Source organism: Chlorocebus sabaeus, chromosome 25 (assembly GCF_047675955.1).
Source record: "Chlorocebus sabaeus isolate Y175 chromosome 25, mChlSab1.0.hap1, whole genome shotgun sequence".
NCBI lineage: Eukaryota > Metazoa > Chordata > Mammalia > Primates > Cercopithecidae > Chlorocebus > Chlorocebus sabaeus.
The window spans coordinates 18,468,500-18,486,181 of NC_132928.1; the positions used below are offsets into that span (position 1 = coordinate 18,468,500).

The 17,682-nt window shown below is 39.7% G+C and overlaps 1 protein-coding gene across 2 annotated transcripts in view; it reads left to right on the plus strand.

Moving 5' to 3' along the window:
• KCNH1 (potassium voltage-gated channel subfamily H member 1) overlaps positions 1 to 17,682 on the plus strand; it is a 452,115-nt gene that overhangs the window by 105,098 nt on the left and 329,335 nt on the right. The window contains exon 6 of one of the 2 annotated variants that reach the window (XM_007988540.3): positions 3,348 to 3,821. In XM_007988540.3, the coding sequence (XP_007986731.1) occupies positions 3,348 to 3,821 (474 nt within the window). The remainder of the gene's footprint in view (positions 1 to 3,347; positions 3,822 to 17,682) is intronic. The other variant, XM_007988541.3, reaches the window with a different exon arrangement.

A 17,682-nucleotide genomic window follows, 5' to 3' on the forward strand; every position in this document is an offset into this window, starting at 1 on the left:
TTTGATAAATAGCTATTCAGATTACTTCCTCATTTTTAAATCACATTATTCAATTTTTGCTGTTGAGTTGAATTCCTTGTATATTCTAGAAATCCCTTGTTAGATGAATAGTTTGCAGATATTTTCTCCCATTCTGTAGGTTGTCTTTTCATTCTGTTGATTGTTTCCTTTGCTGTGCAGAAGCTTTTCAGCTTGATATAATCCTATTTGGCTATTTTTGCCTTGGTTGCCGGTACTTTTGAGGTTTACCTTAAAAATCTTTGCTCAGTCCAGCAACATGGAGAGTTTCCCTAAAGTTTTATTTTAGTGATTCCATAGTTTGAAGTGTTAGATTTAAATTTTTAACCCAGTGTGACTTGATTTTTGAATATGAGAAGAGATAGGGGTCTAATTTCATTCTTCTGCATATGGATATCCAGTTTGCCCAGCACCATTTGTTGAAGAGACTGTCCTTTTCTCAATGTATGTTCTCGGCACCTTTGTTGAAAATGAGTTCATTGTAGATACATGGATTTACTTCTGCGTTCTCTATCTGTTTCATTGGTCTATGTGTCTGTTTTTATGCAACTACCCTGTTGTTTTGGTTACTTTAACTCTGTAGTATAATTTGAAGTCAGGTAATGTGATTCCTCTAGTTTTGTTCTTTTGGCTCAGGATAGCTTTTGCTGTTCTGGGTCTTCTGTGATTCCATGTAAATTTTAGGATTAAGTTGTTCTACTTCTGTGAAGAGTGTCATTGGTAATTTAATAGGGATTGCACTGAATCTGTAGATTGCTTTGGGTAATTAGACATTGTAATAATATTCTCCTAATCCATGGAATACTTTTCTATTTTTTTGTGTCCTCTTCAATTTCTTGTCTCAGTGTTTTATAGCTTTATTTGTAGAGATTTTTCTTCTCTTTGGTTAAATTTATTCCCAGACACTTAATTTTTTTGTAGCTATTGATAATGGAATTTCTCCTTTGATTTCATTTTCAGATTGTTTGCTGTTGGTGTGTGGAAATGCTACTGACTTTTGTATGTTGATTTTTGTATCCTGCAACTTCAGTGAATTTGTTTACCAGTTCTAACAGGTTTTGTGTGTGTATGTGTAGTCTATGTTTCTCTAAATATATGATTATGTCTGTAAACAGGGACAGTTTGATTTCCTCTGCTTCAATTTGGATGCCTTTTATTTCTTTCTCTTGCCTAATTGTTCTGTCTGGGACTTTCAGTGCTATGTTGAATAACAGTGGTGAAAATGGGCATTCTTGTCTTGTTCCTGATCTTAAAGGGAAGGCTTTCAACTTTTTCCTATTCAGTATGATGTTAGCTGTGGGTTTGTCCTGTAACGTCTTTTTATATTTTTATTTTTTTTTTATTTCCATAGGTTACTGAGGAACAGGTAGGTGTTTGGTTATATGAATAAGTTCTTTAGTGGTGATTTGTGAGATTTTGGTGCACCCATCACCCAAGCAGTATACACTGAACCCAATTTGTAGTCTTTTATCCCTCATCCCCTTCCTACCCTTTCCTCCTGAGTCCCCTAACTCTGTTGTGTCATTCTTACGGCTTTGCATCCTCCTAGCTTAGCCCCCACTCATGAGTGAGAATATACGATGTTTGGTTTTCCATTTCTGGGTTACTTCACTTACAATCATAGTCTCCAATCTCATGCAGGTTGCTGCGAATGTAAGGCATTTGAGTACCTTTCTTCTATACCTAATTTTTTGAGAGTTTTTTTTTTTTTTTTTAAATCTTGAAGGGATATTGAATTTTATCAAATGCTTTTTCTGCATCTATTGAGATAATAATTTTTTTCCCCTACTGCTGATGTGATGTACCATGTTTGTTAATTTGCATGTGTTGAGTCATTCTCGCATCTCTGGATAAATTCCAGTTTATTATAGTGTACACCATTTTTTTTTGATGTTCTGTTGGATTCAGTTTGGTAGTGTTTTGTTGAGGATTTTGTATGTAGGTTCATTGGAATATTTGCTTGTAGTTTTCTTCTTTCGATTTGCCCTTGTCTGGTTTTGGTATCAGGGTAATGCTGGCCTCATAGATTGAGTTTGGAAGAATGCCCTCTCCTTCAATTTTTAGAAATAGTTTGAGAATAGCTGGTACTAATTCTTCTTTAAAACTTTGGTAACATTCAGCATTTAAGCCATCTGGTCCTGGGCTTTTATTTGTTGGGAGATTTTTTAAATTACTGATTCAATTAATTGTATTTCTTGTTATTGGTTTGTTAGAGTTTTCCATTTCTTCCTGTTTCAATCTTGGTAGATTGTATGTGTCCAGGAATTTATCCATTTCCTCTAGGTTTTCCAATTTGTCGGCATATGATTATTCATAGTAGCTTCTAATGATCCTTGTATTTGTTTGCTGTTTCTTGTAATATTTCCTTTTTCATCTTGAATTTTATTGGGGGTTTCTTTTCTTGGTTAAAGGTTTGGGTTTTTTAAACTTAGGTTTTTAAAAACCCAGCTTGTCATTTCATTGCTCTTTTGTATTTTTTGTCTCAATTTTATTTAATTTAGTTCTTATTTTATATCTTTCCTTCTTCTAATTTTGGATTTGGTTTGTTCTTGCTTTTCTAGTTCCTTGAGGTGCATTGTTAGGTTGTTTATTTAAAATCTTTTAACTTCTTTGATGTGGGCATTTATTGCTATAACCTTCCCTCTTAGTATTGCTTTTGCTGTATCCCATAGGTTTTTGTTATGTTTTCATTTGTTTCAAGACACTTTAAAATTTCTTTCTTAATTTCTCTATTGACCCACTGGTCATTCAGGAGCATGTTTAACTTCCATGTATTCATAAAGTTTCCCAAGTTCCACATGTTTCAATTTCTAGTTTACTTTCACTGTGGTCAGGAAAGATTCTTGATATGAATTTGATTTTTAAAAACTTGTTAACACTTGTTTTGTCATCTCACATATAGTCTTCCTGGAGAATGTTCCATGTGCTGATGAGAAGAATGTGCATTCTGCCACTGTTGGATGAAATCAGAGCAATTAATATTTATTGAACAAAAAGTTGCTTAATCTTTTTGAGCCCCAGTTTCTAACTTATGGAATAATAATTGGCTAATAGAACAAAGGTGTATTTAGAATTGAGATAATAAATGTGTGTAAAGTGTTTAGTATAACACTTGGCTCACAGCCAAATAGTAGTTTGTAATTGTTTCTTTATGATTATTTCTATTATAATGTTCACTTTCATTTTCCCATATTCCTTTATACCTGTTATTGTACCCAAACGATTTATCTAGAGTGTTGTGACCATTTGTCAATCACAGATGCTGACTGGTTAGATACTTGCAATTAAATCCTAACTTAGTTCTCTCTTGGTCATGTTTTTCTGTACAGGTCCTACAGCTGGGCTCAGACATCCTTCCCCAGTACAAGCAAGAGGCACCAAAGACTCCCCCTCACATCATCTTACATTACTGTGTTTTTAAGACCACGTGGGATTGGATCATCTTGATCTTGACCTTCTATACAGCCATCTTGGTCCCTTATAATGTCTCCTTCAAAACCAGGCAGAACAATGTGGCCTGGCTGGTTGTTGATAGCATCGTGGATGTTATCTTTCTGGTGGACATTGTGCTCAATTTTCATACCACCTTTGTTGGACCAGCAGGGGAGGTGATTTCTGACCCCAAACTTATCCGCATGAACTACCTGAAGACATGGTTTGTGATTGACCTTCTGTCCTGTTTGCCATATGATGTCATCAACGCTTTTGAGAACGTGGATGAGGTTAGTGCCTTTATGGGTGATCCAGGGAAGATTGGTTTTGCTGATCAGATTCCACCACCACTGGAGGGGAGAGAGAGTCAGGTACATCCCTCAAATCTCAGACCTTGTTGTCATGTCTTTAAAACTGAATTAAATGTGGGTGGTCAACAGAAGAATCAATGGGTGGGAAATAGCATGACTGATGTGTAGAACAGAGGGAGCATGCTTGATATATACCCTTGCCTGCTGTTCCCATCCTTTGGCGGTTTGGAGGCCCTGCATGACGGTGAATGGGTGTGGAAGAGACCAAAGGCTTACTCCTACTCCACGTGGAATGTAAGCCACTGGTTCAGGAATGGTGGGCCTGCAGTAGCAGGCATGCATGGCCACTGCACTGGCAAGTCTTCTATTGAGTATATAGTTGCTGAATGTCTACCTATTGGTTGTTCTAATTATGCAGACTTTTCTTTTATCTGCTGCTGACTTTTGGCTGTTTCATAGCCAATTAACTCCTGGTAATAGGAATACCATTTTCCTGAAAGTTTGCTTTTTCTTTTTTCTGTTAAATTTTGAGATGAGTTACTTCTTCGCTAAAATGAATTTGGAGGCAACCATGTACTGAGGTAGTCAGGCACCAGCTTTTGGTTAAGAGGAGCAGTATTGTTTTGGATTACACTGCTGTTTCAGTCCATTTTGTGTTGCTATAGAGAAATACCTGAGGCAGGGTAACTTACAAAGAAAAATCAAAATTCTGATGGCTGGAAGATTTCGGACCGGGTCACTCATGGTAGAAGGTGAAGGGGGGAGCCAGCTTGTCCAGAGATCAGGTGGTGAGAGAGGAAGTGAGAGACAGGAGGAGGAGGTGCCAGGCTCTTTGTAACAACCTGCTTTTGTGGGAACTAATGGAGTAAGAATCCACTTACACCCCACTTCCCCCAGAGAGGACATTAATCTATTCAAGAGGGATCCACCCCCATGATCCAAACACCTCCCATTAGGCCCTATTTCCAACACTGGGGATCAGATTTCAACATGAGGTTTGGAGGAGACAAACATTCAAACTATAGTAACTGTTTTCAATTGTTAGTCCTGCAGGCAATGGATGAAATTAAAGGAAGCTAAATTCTCTGTAAATGTGTTGGAATTAGGACATGCTCTGAGTCATTTTCTGAATGAGTGTCTGGGCCATGTGGTAGCAGGAAGGGCCACTGGACTGATTAAGGTGATTTTCTTTGAAAAAGTGAGGATGTCAAGTCATTGCAAAGAAAAATGTCAGATTCTTATCTAGTTTGTGTTGTGTGGGAATTGTCCTTCCTTTTTCTTACTCCTAGTTGACATTCCAGATGGATTAAGATAAGGCAGTTCATTTGGCAAGTCTCCAGCCCTGATCAGCTGGGCCCTCATTGCTTCAGATTACAGAGGCTCCCAAGGTCTCAGTCTGGCTGGGTTGTGTGGGTAATCTAGGAAGCCACCTGGAAACTAAGTTGAGGTGCAAGACACATTTCAGAACTAACGGCTCATAGGACTCAGGCTTGAGAACATTAAAAGGAACAGCCTGCTCCCTCCTGGGATGTCAAGACCTGGGACATCCAGGTCATCCTCCCGGGATGTCAAGACTCCATGTCTTACTGGTGGTATAATGATGCCTTTGTGCCTTCAGATCAGTACCAGCAGTGGGACAGCAGCCTTTTCTCTGGGAAAACAGAACTGCTACCACTTCTCTTTCCAGTGAGCTTCTCTTTCCAGTGTAGCTCTTGCTACAAAATGCTGCCAATGTAGAGCTGGAAGGAGAGAATTTGGATGCTCAGATGCTCTAGATTCACAACAACCCATGCTTGTATCTGTGTGGTGGGTTTTAAAATACTTTAAAATCCCAAAGACTAATTCTCTGGGGTGGCTTGTATGAATTTTGTAGGGGGATGAAATGAGTCAAGACTGATCATTTACAAGAGCAGAATCATACCTAACCTGAATGTTGGGGTTCTTAAATGAGAATTTTTTTTTTTTTTTGAGACAAAGTCTTGCTCTGTCACCCAGGCCGGAATGTAGTGGCACAATCTCAGCTCACCACAACCTCCGTCTCTTGGGTTCAAGCAATTCTCCTGCCTCAGCCTCCCGAGTAGCTGGGATTATAGGCATATGCTACTGCCCAGCTATTTCTTGTATTTTTAGTAGAGATGGGATTTCACCATGTTGGCCAGGCTGGTCTTGAACTCCTGACCTCAAGTGATCCACCTGCCTCGGCCTCCCAAAGTGCTAAGATTATAGGTATGAGCCACCACTCCTGGCCCACAAATGAGAATTTTAGTACATGTTGGGAATATTTTTCTCTGTGAGCACATTTTTAGAAAATTTTGTCTTAGGAAAATATGATCATTTTGGCTTAGATAATTCAAATAAATTATGTGAATCTAAAAGAGCTTCCTAAACACATATGGGGAAAGTGAAATTTAGCTTTAAAAACACACTGGTTTTTAAAATAAACCATTTTCTATTTAGAGTAATGGCACTGAAATTTTGCAGATAAATAGAACAGTTTTCCAGCTTCCACAGATTCTTATTAAAAATTGGCAGAACTATAAACACATATGTAAAATGTGTCAGTCACCTGGTAGGTTAACAGAGCAGAGTTCTTCTCCCCTGGGAAGGAGTTCCAAACCAACTGAATATGTTGGGTTGGAACTCCTTTGCCGTTATTTATAAATACCCCAGTAGTGGTTTCTGATTTATAGATTCATGAAATAGATTGGTTAATAGGAAAAATGTCAGTTATCTGTAGCTTTCTCATTGGTAAAGGGCTTAGTATCAAACCTCTTACTATCACCTCTGGGTCATAAATAATAGTATAAATATTAAGGGCTATAGCTATTGTTTCCTTCTGTAAGATATCATTTTATATTTGGTAATTTCTTTTAAAGCTTTGGCTAACACCTCAAATAATGCCCTTTCATAACAACTCTGGTGGTGTGGAGGGAGAGCAGCGTGAGGAATGGGAAGATTTGGCTTTTAGTTCTCTTGGTATCACCTGTTAAAACAGCTGGGATCCTTGTGCATATCATTTAGCCTTTCTGGATCATGGTTTTCCTATGTACGTCTTGGGGATAATACTGCTATACCTGCCTTACTGCATAGCTTTTGGGTGGTGGATTATTTGAGTTTCCTGCCAGCTCCAAGAGCTAAAGTCTGGTGAATGCTAAATCTCATCTGCATTAGTCTCACCTCCAGAAGCTTACTCTAAGAACAAGAGGCCTAGCACCCTGACCTCTTTCTTATAATTGGGGTGGGAGGAAAACAGGGTGGGGGCTGGGACCATTTAGCAGGTAATAAGTAGACCCACTTGAGGTCACAGCCTGACAGGACCATGGGGGTCTTATAGTTCAACCTTCTTAATTCACAAGTAAGAAAAAAGACTCAGAGGGGAAATGACTCTCTCAAGATCGAATAACATACCATATAATCACAGTAATAATGAGTTCCCTTCTGACTTCTCTATTCCTAATAGCATCAGATATTTATAAAATAGGAACAAAACACTTTAATGGACAGTTGAGTCAAAACTGACCAGGAAGCTTCTGACGTGTGTGGCTCACTCCTTGGCTTGTCTGAGTGTGGTGGAGAAGTTGGACACAGGGTCTGGTTGGGGTAGATGGAGGTGGGCAGCTACATTCTCCCCAAGGCATCTGTGTTGGGGATGACGTGAGCAGTTGAAGATGCTTGCCAAGGGACAGACCCAGCACAGTTTCCCAGGCATAGTCCTTTAGTGAAACGACACCATTAAATTAGTGGGAATGAATGGCTGATGTTGGTTAGAGGATGTTGGAGAGCCCATGAAGGGCACCCCATTTTCTGAACCTGGATTAGGCTGAGGGAAAACCCCCTGGGTTGGAGGATTCTGATTAATGGCTTAGCGACTTCCTATTTACCACATGCTGTCTTCTCACCTGTGATCTGTTGTGGAGTTACTAATCTAATATTACAGCTCCCTGTGCTCTAGGTTCTTTCTCTGGGGGAGTGTGCAGAGAAACAACTTATTGACTCATTTCTCATAAAAAGTACATGTGGAGCTAGCTGAGTCATCTTCGGTGTTCTCAAAATTATACCAATGGACTTGTGTGCCAGTGGAGACCACCAAAGAAGGACGTGAGCTGTGTTGGCTTTGCCATCTGTGTGTATGTGTGCAGTGGGGGTGGGGACATATTGAAGTGAAAAGATTGGAGCCACCCAAAGCCTGGGTCAAAAAAGAACTGGGGTAAATTGTTAAAGCCTGCAATTATAAATTCAGCCCTGTGGATATAGCCCATGTCCATGATTTAAGCCACACAAGTGATCCCTTTGGCTAAACTTGTTTCACTTATGTAGATGGGCTACATTTGCGTCATTCTGCAGTCTGTTGGTAATAATCTGTTTCGGAGGCCGTTTGAGAATATGTTTGCACATTAGTTAAAATGGTTGGAGGACAAAAGGTCTGGAAACAGAGCAAACTGAAGCTTGGAATGGGTATGTCAAAGCAAAAGCTAAATAAGTCTCTTTCAAGTGCTGAGTGGATTGTTGGGCTAGTGTGTTTCATGTGTTAAAGACTGAATTATTACTGACAAAACAGATTCGCTCTCCTAAGGAAACTTACTGCTTACTGCTATTGAAGTGTGGAAATGCAAAGGGGAGAATGGGGCTGTTATCTCCCAGGTGACAGTGCTGGTGCCCTGGAGCCTGAAGGTGGCCAAGAGCTTTCTTCTATCCCTGGCTCTGTAACCTCAGACAGCAGCACAACCAGCTAGTGCCAGTGATGCAGCTGACACTTGCCAAGAGCTCACATTCATGGGAGATACTCACCTTCTAGCAGAACAGGAGCAAAATGTGCCAATGAAAAGATGACAGCATGACAAATTTTCCTTTATCTTGTGATTTCAAGTTTCCAAAACACTCATACAGATCACCTTTATCCTAACTCTGTGTGGCAGTGAAGAGACTGCGCTGAACTGGGAGGACGGCAAGTTGTTACCCAAGAGGGACTTTCTCACCTAGTTGTGCAACCTTGTGAAAGTAACTTCATCTCCCTCAACTTTCTTTCCCTCACCTGTGTGATGAGCCCATCCCAGCTCTAACCTTCTGTGGCTTGAGAGCAGGTATTATCCTGGTTTTGCAGATGAAAGGGACAGTTTATCCATTTGCCTGATGGCAGCTGTTTTGAGGTAGTGAAACCGGACTCTAGTCTCCTGACTCCCGGGCTTGTGCTTTCTCCTGCAGGTTATGCTGTCTCATCAGAGGATCTGGAAGACAGGGAACCAAGCTATGCATTTCAGTCCCTGGGGCCCTTTCTCTGAATCATTCCCTGGCGTGGCACCTGCTGTTCCCCTCATTTTCATGGACCTTTTTCATAGCTGAGGGGTGACAGGTTTGGGTGGTCAGCCTGTGTGACCCTAACATGAAGTCACTGGTGCAGGTGTGTGGGAATGGATGGTGAGGGTGGAGGTCAGCAGTGACTCCAAGGTCTCATTGCCTATCCTGGGTGAATGGCCTCACCTCTAGGTTCTTCTAGGCTCACTATTCCCTGCTTTTCCAGGCTTTCCTTATCGCTGATGCTGAAAGCAAGTTGGACCAACGTTCATTGCTTAGCCTGTTAATTTATCCCTGTCAGTCCTTACTTGTGGTTCTTTTTAAGTAGATGGCTAACATTTCAGTTTTCACATCGGTGACTCCTCTTGCTGTCCAGCTGGAAGCAGTTGGGAAGCTGTCAGGTGAAAGTCATGAGATGACCAGGGCTTTTCTTCCCCTTTGATTTCTAACAATACTGTATAGGCAGTCCTTGTGGCTCATAATAGCAATTTGGTTTTTTCAAATTAGTAGACTTTATGTTTTAGAGCTGTTTCAGTTTATAGAAAATTGCAGTGGGATGTACAGAGACCACCCTCCCCTCCCCTCCTCACCCACAGTTTCCTCTCTATTAACATTTTGCATTACTGTGGTACACTTGTCATCATTGATGAGCCAATATTAATACATTATTGTTAGCTAAGTTCATATAGCATATAGCCTATAGTTAACATGAGAGTTCATTCTTTGGATTATACATTCTATGGGTTTGGACAAGTGTGTAATGATGCATATCAACCATTACAGTATCATATAGAGAAGTTTCAGTGCCTTAAACATCCCCTGTGTTCCACGTATTTATCCCCCTACCCCAATTCCTAGCAACCACTGATCTCTTTATAGTTTTGCATTTTCAGAATGTCATAACATAGGAATCACACAGCATGTAGTCTCTCAGATTGGTTTCTTTCACTTAGCAACATGCATATCGGGTTCGTCCATTTCTTTTGTGATAACTTTTTTAAAATTGCAGAATAATAATCCTATTGTATGGATGTACCATGATTTATTTAGCAATAGCAATTAAAAATCATCACTCTGTAGCAATGGTGATTTCAATTCTGATCAGCACAGGTCTTGTTCTGGGATTTCCTTCTGCTGTGGGGTTGATTGGAGGGTGGAGAGGAGGTGAGACCCCAGGATGCAGGCTGGCCAGTCTTAGCAGCCTGTGGTAGCACCTGGGTGAAAGCAACATTTCTTACAAGCCATTATGTCCGATAGTAAAATGGACAGAAAAACTAAGTCGTACCATAGTGTCCTCATATTTCATTCTTTTTTCTGTGGCATTTCTGTCTTTTATGTTTGTGCTGAGTATTTCTTCTAACCAATTATTTTGGAAAAAAGAGGACAAAATCAGACACACAGTAGTTTTCACTCCTGTGTCTTGTTAGCGGCAGGAAGTGCTGCGGATGAGTGCGTTTCTCTTTTGATGGGTGTGACTTGCCAGCAGTGGCCAGGGGCTGAGTCTGTTTTCAGTGATGCTCCTGATGCTGCCACTGCCCCCATGCTGGAAACATTGTCTAGAACTTTTCCTTTGATTTATGTTCTCAGTCTTCCTCCTGACTTGCACTCACAGTGGGTGAAGGATTGTGGAGCAGACATGCCTCTTGTTAAAGCAGAGGCTTCACATGGAAGACTGGGCTATAGGTGCTGTCCCTGCACAGGCACCCGAGTCATGATCCTACCTGGGGTGTGTATATGTGGGAGCTGGGGAATGGCTAGGGGAGCATTTCTAACAGCAGGAAGTTGATCCTGCATGGCTTCCAGGAAGGAGTGATTGACTGTGAAACTGTGATTCTAGAGTTAAAATAAATGTAAAACCTAAAAACAAATGGCTCTGAGGCAATGCAAGAGTTCAACCATTGTAGAAGATTCCTCGTGGCAATTCTTCAAGAATCTAGAACCAGAAATACCATTTGACCCAGCAATCCCATTACTGGGTATATACCCAAAGGATTATACATCATTCTACTATAAAGACACATGCACACATATGTTTATTGCAGCACTGTTCACAATAGTAAAGACTTGGAACCAACCCAAATGCCCATCAATGATAGACTGGATAAAGAAAATGTGGCACATATACACCATGGAATACTGTGCAACCATAAAAAGGGATGAGTTCATGTCCTTTGCGGGGACATGGATGAAGCTGGAAACCATCATTCTCAGCAAACTAACACAGGAACAGAAAACCAAACACCACATGTTCTCATCATAAGTGGGAGTTGAACAATGAGAACACAGGAGGGGACCATCACACACCAGGGCCTGTTGGGGGTTGTGGGGGTAGAGGAGGGATAGCATTAGGAGAAATACCTAATGTAGATGATGGGTTGATGGGTGCAGCAAACCACTATGGCACGTGTATACCTATGTAACCTGCATGTTCTGCAGATGTATCCCAGAACTTAAAGTATGATTTAAAAAAAAAAAAGAGTTCAGCACTGGGGAGCAGAATAAACTCAGCTGCTGTGTCTGACTCCCCTCTGTTGACTTGCCATTCTTCTCTCCCAGGATCCTCTCTGGCCAACCCAAGTTCGGCTTCTCTTTTAGTTCCCCACCAACTTTTCTTGGCTCCTTTTTCAGGTTGGTCCCTCTTCAAAGAAATGTAATTGACTTAGATGACAGGGGATAGGGATACAACTCCCTAAGGAGCCCCTGGTTTAGTAGGGGCCACAGATAATAGACTCGGCAGAGAATATGAGAGGCGTTCTAGGGGTCAGTTCAAGGTGTTGCAGCCTACAACAGGGAGCACTTAGCCTAGTGGGAGAATCCAGGGAGTCTTCGTGGTGGAGATGAGTAGGTTTAGCCTTGTGAGGAGGAAGTAGGGCGTTTCTGGGAGAGGAAAGAACGTGTGCAAAGGGCTGCGCTATAAGGGATGAGCAAGACATTCATTGTGCCCAAATCAGAGTTAGCACTGGGGGAGGGAAGAAGGCCGAGTCCAGTGATAAAGAATCCTAGAGTCTTGCCAAGGATTTTACAGTTTATCATGTGGGCACAAAGAAACCATCATGGGCTTCCGTTAGGGTGGGATCTCATCTGATTTTTGTTTTTGAAGGTGTACCTAGGAAGCAGTGGTGGGAATGAGTTAGGGAAATAACATGTCCCTGCTTTCCCTCCTCCCATACCTTGAAGCTACTGTAATTAGGTTGTCACCTCCACTAGTGCACTGAACTCCATTCCTCCAACTCCTGTTCCTCTGCTCCTCAGTCTTAATGCCTGGCCAAACCCCCACCCCACTTGGACTCTATTTTCTGCCTCCTCTAGGCTATGTCCTAGTCCCCGAATGTGACCGGAGAATGTGAGTGGAGAACTCCATCACTGTGCAGATTGACTTCAGCTCACCTGGAATTCCCCCTGAATTTCCCCAGGCTGTGTTCTCCAACAAGGCAAACCTTCATAGCTTCTCCTCTCTCTTCAGGCTGACAATACCCAGCCGCACTCTTCCCTGATCCTCTTGCTTCTTATTCACTGACAAAAGAGGAGCGATAAAAAGAGAACTTGGCCGGGCGCAGTGGCTCACGCCTGTAATCCCAGCACTTTGGGAGGCTGAGGAGGGCAGATCACCTGAGGTCAGGAGTTCGAGACCAGCCTGGCCAACATAGTGAAACTCAGTCTCTACTAAAAATACAAAAATTAACTGGGCATGGTGGCAGGCACCTCTAGTCCCAGGTACTCGGGAGGCTAAGGCAGGAGAATCGCTTGAACCCGGGAGGTGGAAGTTGCAGAGAGCTGAGATCGCGCCACTGCACTCCAGTCTGGGTGACAGAGCGAGACTCCATCTCAAAAAAAAAAAAAAAAAAAAAGAAAAAAAGAAAAAAAAAAGGAAAGAAAAAGAACTTACATGTACTCCCATAGCTAAATCCACTTTGTGGCCTGCACCAACCCCACATACTCTGCTTCCTTCCTTCTAGTAGGTCAACTTTTGTGCTGAATTCATTTCCTCTTGCCCACTCCTCAGTTGTTTCCTTTCTCTTCTGTATGATCAAGGAATATATCCCTTCTTTGTAAAGCTCTCTCCACATACCCCAGCTGCTGCCCCATTTTCCTGCTTCTTTTACTGAAAGACTCCTAGAAAGAGTTCTCTGTTCTTGTTGTTTCTGCTTTTTATCTTCTCTTTCTTGCACTTATTCTGATCAGGTTTTCCTCCTTGTCACTCTATTGAAACTGTAACTGTTCTTGTCAAAGGTGCCAGTGATGTCCACAGAGCCAAATCCAATGGTCAGATCTCAGTTCTCATCTTCTTCTATATGTTGGCAGCATTAGACCTAGCAGCCTCTCATCTCACACAATGAAATCCACAATGGTTGCCTATCAGGCACTCCATAGTCTATCCCTTGGCTGCCTTTTACTGTTTTAGGTGCCATGGCCTCTTGCTGGTCTTGGGGTACTTGTTGTTCCCTCATTAGGGGCAGACCCCTAAATGGCCTTTCCTCTCACTTCATTGGGGTGTTTGCTCAACGTTACATGATTAGAGTGGCTTTCCCTGAGAACCCTACTACAAATTTCTATCCTTTTACTTTTTCATAGCACTAATCATAATCTGATATAGGCTTTGTTATAGCTAATCTCCTTTCAGTAGAATTTTTTGAAACTTTAAAAAATTGAGGTAAAAAATACATAAAATTAAGTGTGATAAAAATGCATTAAAGTATATGGCTTAGTGAATTTTTACAAACATGTACTTGCACATAACCACTACTTAGATCAAAATATCGGATTTCTCCAGCACCCTAGAAAGTTCTCATCCGTTTTATCCTAGACTGCCCTCCACTGAAGTAACCATTATTCTGATTTCTATCGCCATAGATTAGTTTTACCTGTTCTTGAAGTACAGGTAAGTGGAATGATTCAGTGTGTAATCTTTTGTACCTGGCTTCTGTCAGCACAATGGCTGTGAGCATCAACCATATTGAGTGTGTCAGTAGCTTGCTCACTTTTACTGGGGTGTAGTATTAATTGTTTCAGTTGTATAATGCTACATAAGAAACCACCCTAAAACTTAGTGGTTTAATAAAATAAATATTTTGTTGCATAATTATTCTGTTGAAATTTGGGCTTGGCTCAACTGGGCAGTTCTTCTCTTGACAAACATAGGTACCTCATAATTGGAATTCTACTATATTTGTCCTTTTGTAACTGGCTTATTTCACTTAGCGTAATGTCATCAAGGTTTATTCATGTTGTGTCAGAATTTGCTTAAGGATGAATAATATTTCATTGTGTCTATATACCACGTTTTGTTTCACCCATCAGTGGATATGAGTTGCTTCTACTTTTGGCGATTATGAATAATGTTGCTATGAACACTGGAGTGCAAATATCTCTGTTCAAGTCTTTGCTTTTAATTCTTTTGGGTTGTATCTAGACGTGGAATTGCTGAGTCATGATAATTCTATTTTTAGTTTTTTGAGGAACTACTATACTGTTTTGCATAGCAGCTGCACCATTTTACATTCCCACCAACAGTGCTCAAGGGTTCCCTTTTTTCCACATCCTTGCTAACACTTATTATTTTCTGTATATAGCCATCTTAATGGATGAGAGTGGCCATCTAATATGTATAAAGTGGCATTTGGTTTCTTTATAAATAATAGATTCTGAGAACTTTGAGATCTTTTTTTTGGTTTTTCTTCTTCCTCATGCATCTAAATGTAGGCAGTGGCACATACTCAGAGGTAGGAAAATGACATCGGAAGTTATAGAAGCCGCTGGAAGAGAAAGTTGCAGTAAAGGCAGAATGATCTGCTGAGGGGCCCTGCAGGACTCATACATGCCGAGGAAACTCTGAGCACAATTGGATTAGGAGAATTATGGGAGGCTCCCAGAAAAAAGCAAAAGCACCTGTTTAGGAAGGTGTTGAAAAAGAGGTAGAACTTTGCTGAGTGGAAAAGGGAGAACCACATGAGGGCAGGAAAGGTTAGGCACAGGCATTGCATATGGGGCTGGGGGAGGAGGGGATTTTCTTTGGTTTAATCTTTATTTGTGAAGGAAGACAAATGTTAGTGAAAAATAGCTTGGCCACTTGCTTGTTGTTCATGAAGCTCTTAACCCAGTTAAACTCTAGTGAGAGGGGGAATAGGAGCTCTGTGATCTGGCTCTGATCGAAGAGAACAATGATTGGGAGTCTGTGTCAGAGCCAGGCAGACATCTTATGATTTCTTTTTATGTTACCATGCAATATTTAGCTCTGGAGTCTATAAATGTTAACTTATAAGAAAGAGTGCTTCAGACTTTATGAGAGAAATACCGTGCCTCAGGGATGTGCTTCCAAGTGAAGATAGACTTAGTGTTAGCCTCTGGATAATGTTTACAAAAAGAATTTTTTAATTCCAATTTTTCATTTCAGTTTTTCATGTTACTTGTAAACAAATTTAAAAATATAGATGTAGAAGTAAAGAAATAATGATTGCCCTTGATTTTATCTTGTTAACATTTTGGCATATATTGTCTGCCTTTTTGTTCCTTCATATATAAAGCATATATATGTTTGTGTATTTTGTTAAAATGGAATTACACTGTATGTAGTGAGTTTTCTATTTTATTATCTCAACAATAGATTTTCCCTTTTTATGACATTAAAAATTATTTTATAGCAGGAACTTAAATGATTATACAGTAGTTCATGGTATGGATATATCAAGATTTGGCATTTAGGTTACTTCCTTTTTTAAACTTTTCTATCATAATGAAACAGTATGTCTTTGTAAATAAATTTGTGTCACATTTCTGATTGTTTCTTTTAAAGTGTTTAAAACAGAAATATGCTTTTCAAGGAATTCTAACAAAGCAAGCATCTATGTAGCCATCATCCAGGTCAAGAAATAGAATGTGACCAACTCCCCAGACATCCCTCATTGCTCCTAATCACTTCTCCCTTCCTCTTCCCCCAGAGCAACCTGATTTCTAACACTAGTGTTTTTATTTTGCTGATTTCTGATCTTCATATAAATTAAATGGGACAATGATACATTCTTTTATGTTATCTCATTTTGTTCAGTACAGCTTTCCAGAGATTCAGGAATGCTTTTGAGTCCATCAGTAGTTAGTTCATTGTTATTGTTTGTAATCTCTTGTGTGAATATCCTTCAATTTGTTAATCCAATCTACTGTTGATGTTCATTTAGGTTGTTTTTTAAATGAATATTCATACTCTTAGTACCCTGATTTCTGTTAGACAGAGTGGAATTGCTGGACTCTACGTGTATGTATATTGTTTAGTAAATACTGCCAAACAGCTGTCCAAAGTGGTTGCATTGAGTGTTTACACAAAGTGGTTGCAATACATGAGAATTTCCACTGCTTTACTTCCTTGCCAACACTGATGTTTCCAGTTTGCTTAATTCTACCTAATCCAATGAGCTTTTAGTTGTTTCTCATTCTAGTTTTGATATATATTTTTTGAATGACTAAAGAGGTTTATCATTGTTTCATAAATTTTTGCTGGGAGTCAGCATCTTTGGTTATTCTCTTTTATGAAGTGCTTATGCGGTCTCCTTTTCTACACATAATACATTTTTAATTAAAAAATTGATTTGTGGAAGTTCTTTATATAGTCTGGATATGAACCCTTTGTGGGTTATATGTGCTGTAAGTATTTTTTCCCTACTGTGTGTTTTTCCTATTTTCTCTTAGGATACATTTTGATGAGCAAATGTTATTAATTTAGAACAATGTATCAATTTTCATTTATGTGCTTTTATGATATCTTGTTTAAATTTCATACTCTCAAGTTCAAGATACTTTCCCGTATCATCTTCCACTAGTTTTATTGTTTTCCATTCACATTTGGATCTGAAATCCACTTAGACTGATTATTGTGTATGATATGAAATAGAGATCAAGTTTTATTTTTTCCTCAGGTGGATATCCAGTTGACCTAGTATCATTTATTTGAAAATGCCATCCTTTCTTCACTTGCCTTCAGTCCAGTCTTTCACTTAATTCGTGTCCTTATAGGCCTGGATCTTTTTCTGGACTCAGTTCTCTTTCACTGATTTATTTGTATTTAACTTCACCAGTATCACATTGCATTAATCAATGCAGTTTTGTAATGAATTTTAACATTTTTATTTCTCCCTTAAATATTTGGAAGAATTCACCAAGTGAGGCAATCTGGGCTTGGAATTTTCCATTTTGGATTTAATTATTTAAATAATCAAGGACCCATTCAAATTGTCTGTTACTTCTGGAGTCAGTTTTTGTAAGCTGATTTTTTCTAGGAATATTTCTATTGTACTTAAAGTTTCAGAGTTATTGGTATACAATTGTTCATAAATAATGTCCCTTTATCTTTTAAGGTCTGTAAGATATGTAGTGATGCTGTTTTCCTTTTTTCATTCCTCATATTGATTATATTTGCTCATCTTCATTATCTCTTATTCGCTCTCTCTTCCCCCTCTACAGTCAGTATTGCCAATTTACTAACTTTATTATTAAATGTTTCCAAAGAAACAACTTTTATTTTACTTTAGAATTTTGGAATTTTTTATCTTTCTGCTAATTTGAACCTTAACATTGTGAAGTGTGTCTGTCAAGTAATAATTTTTCTTTAAAGTCTATTTTGTGTGATATTAATAGAGCAACA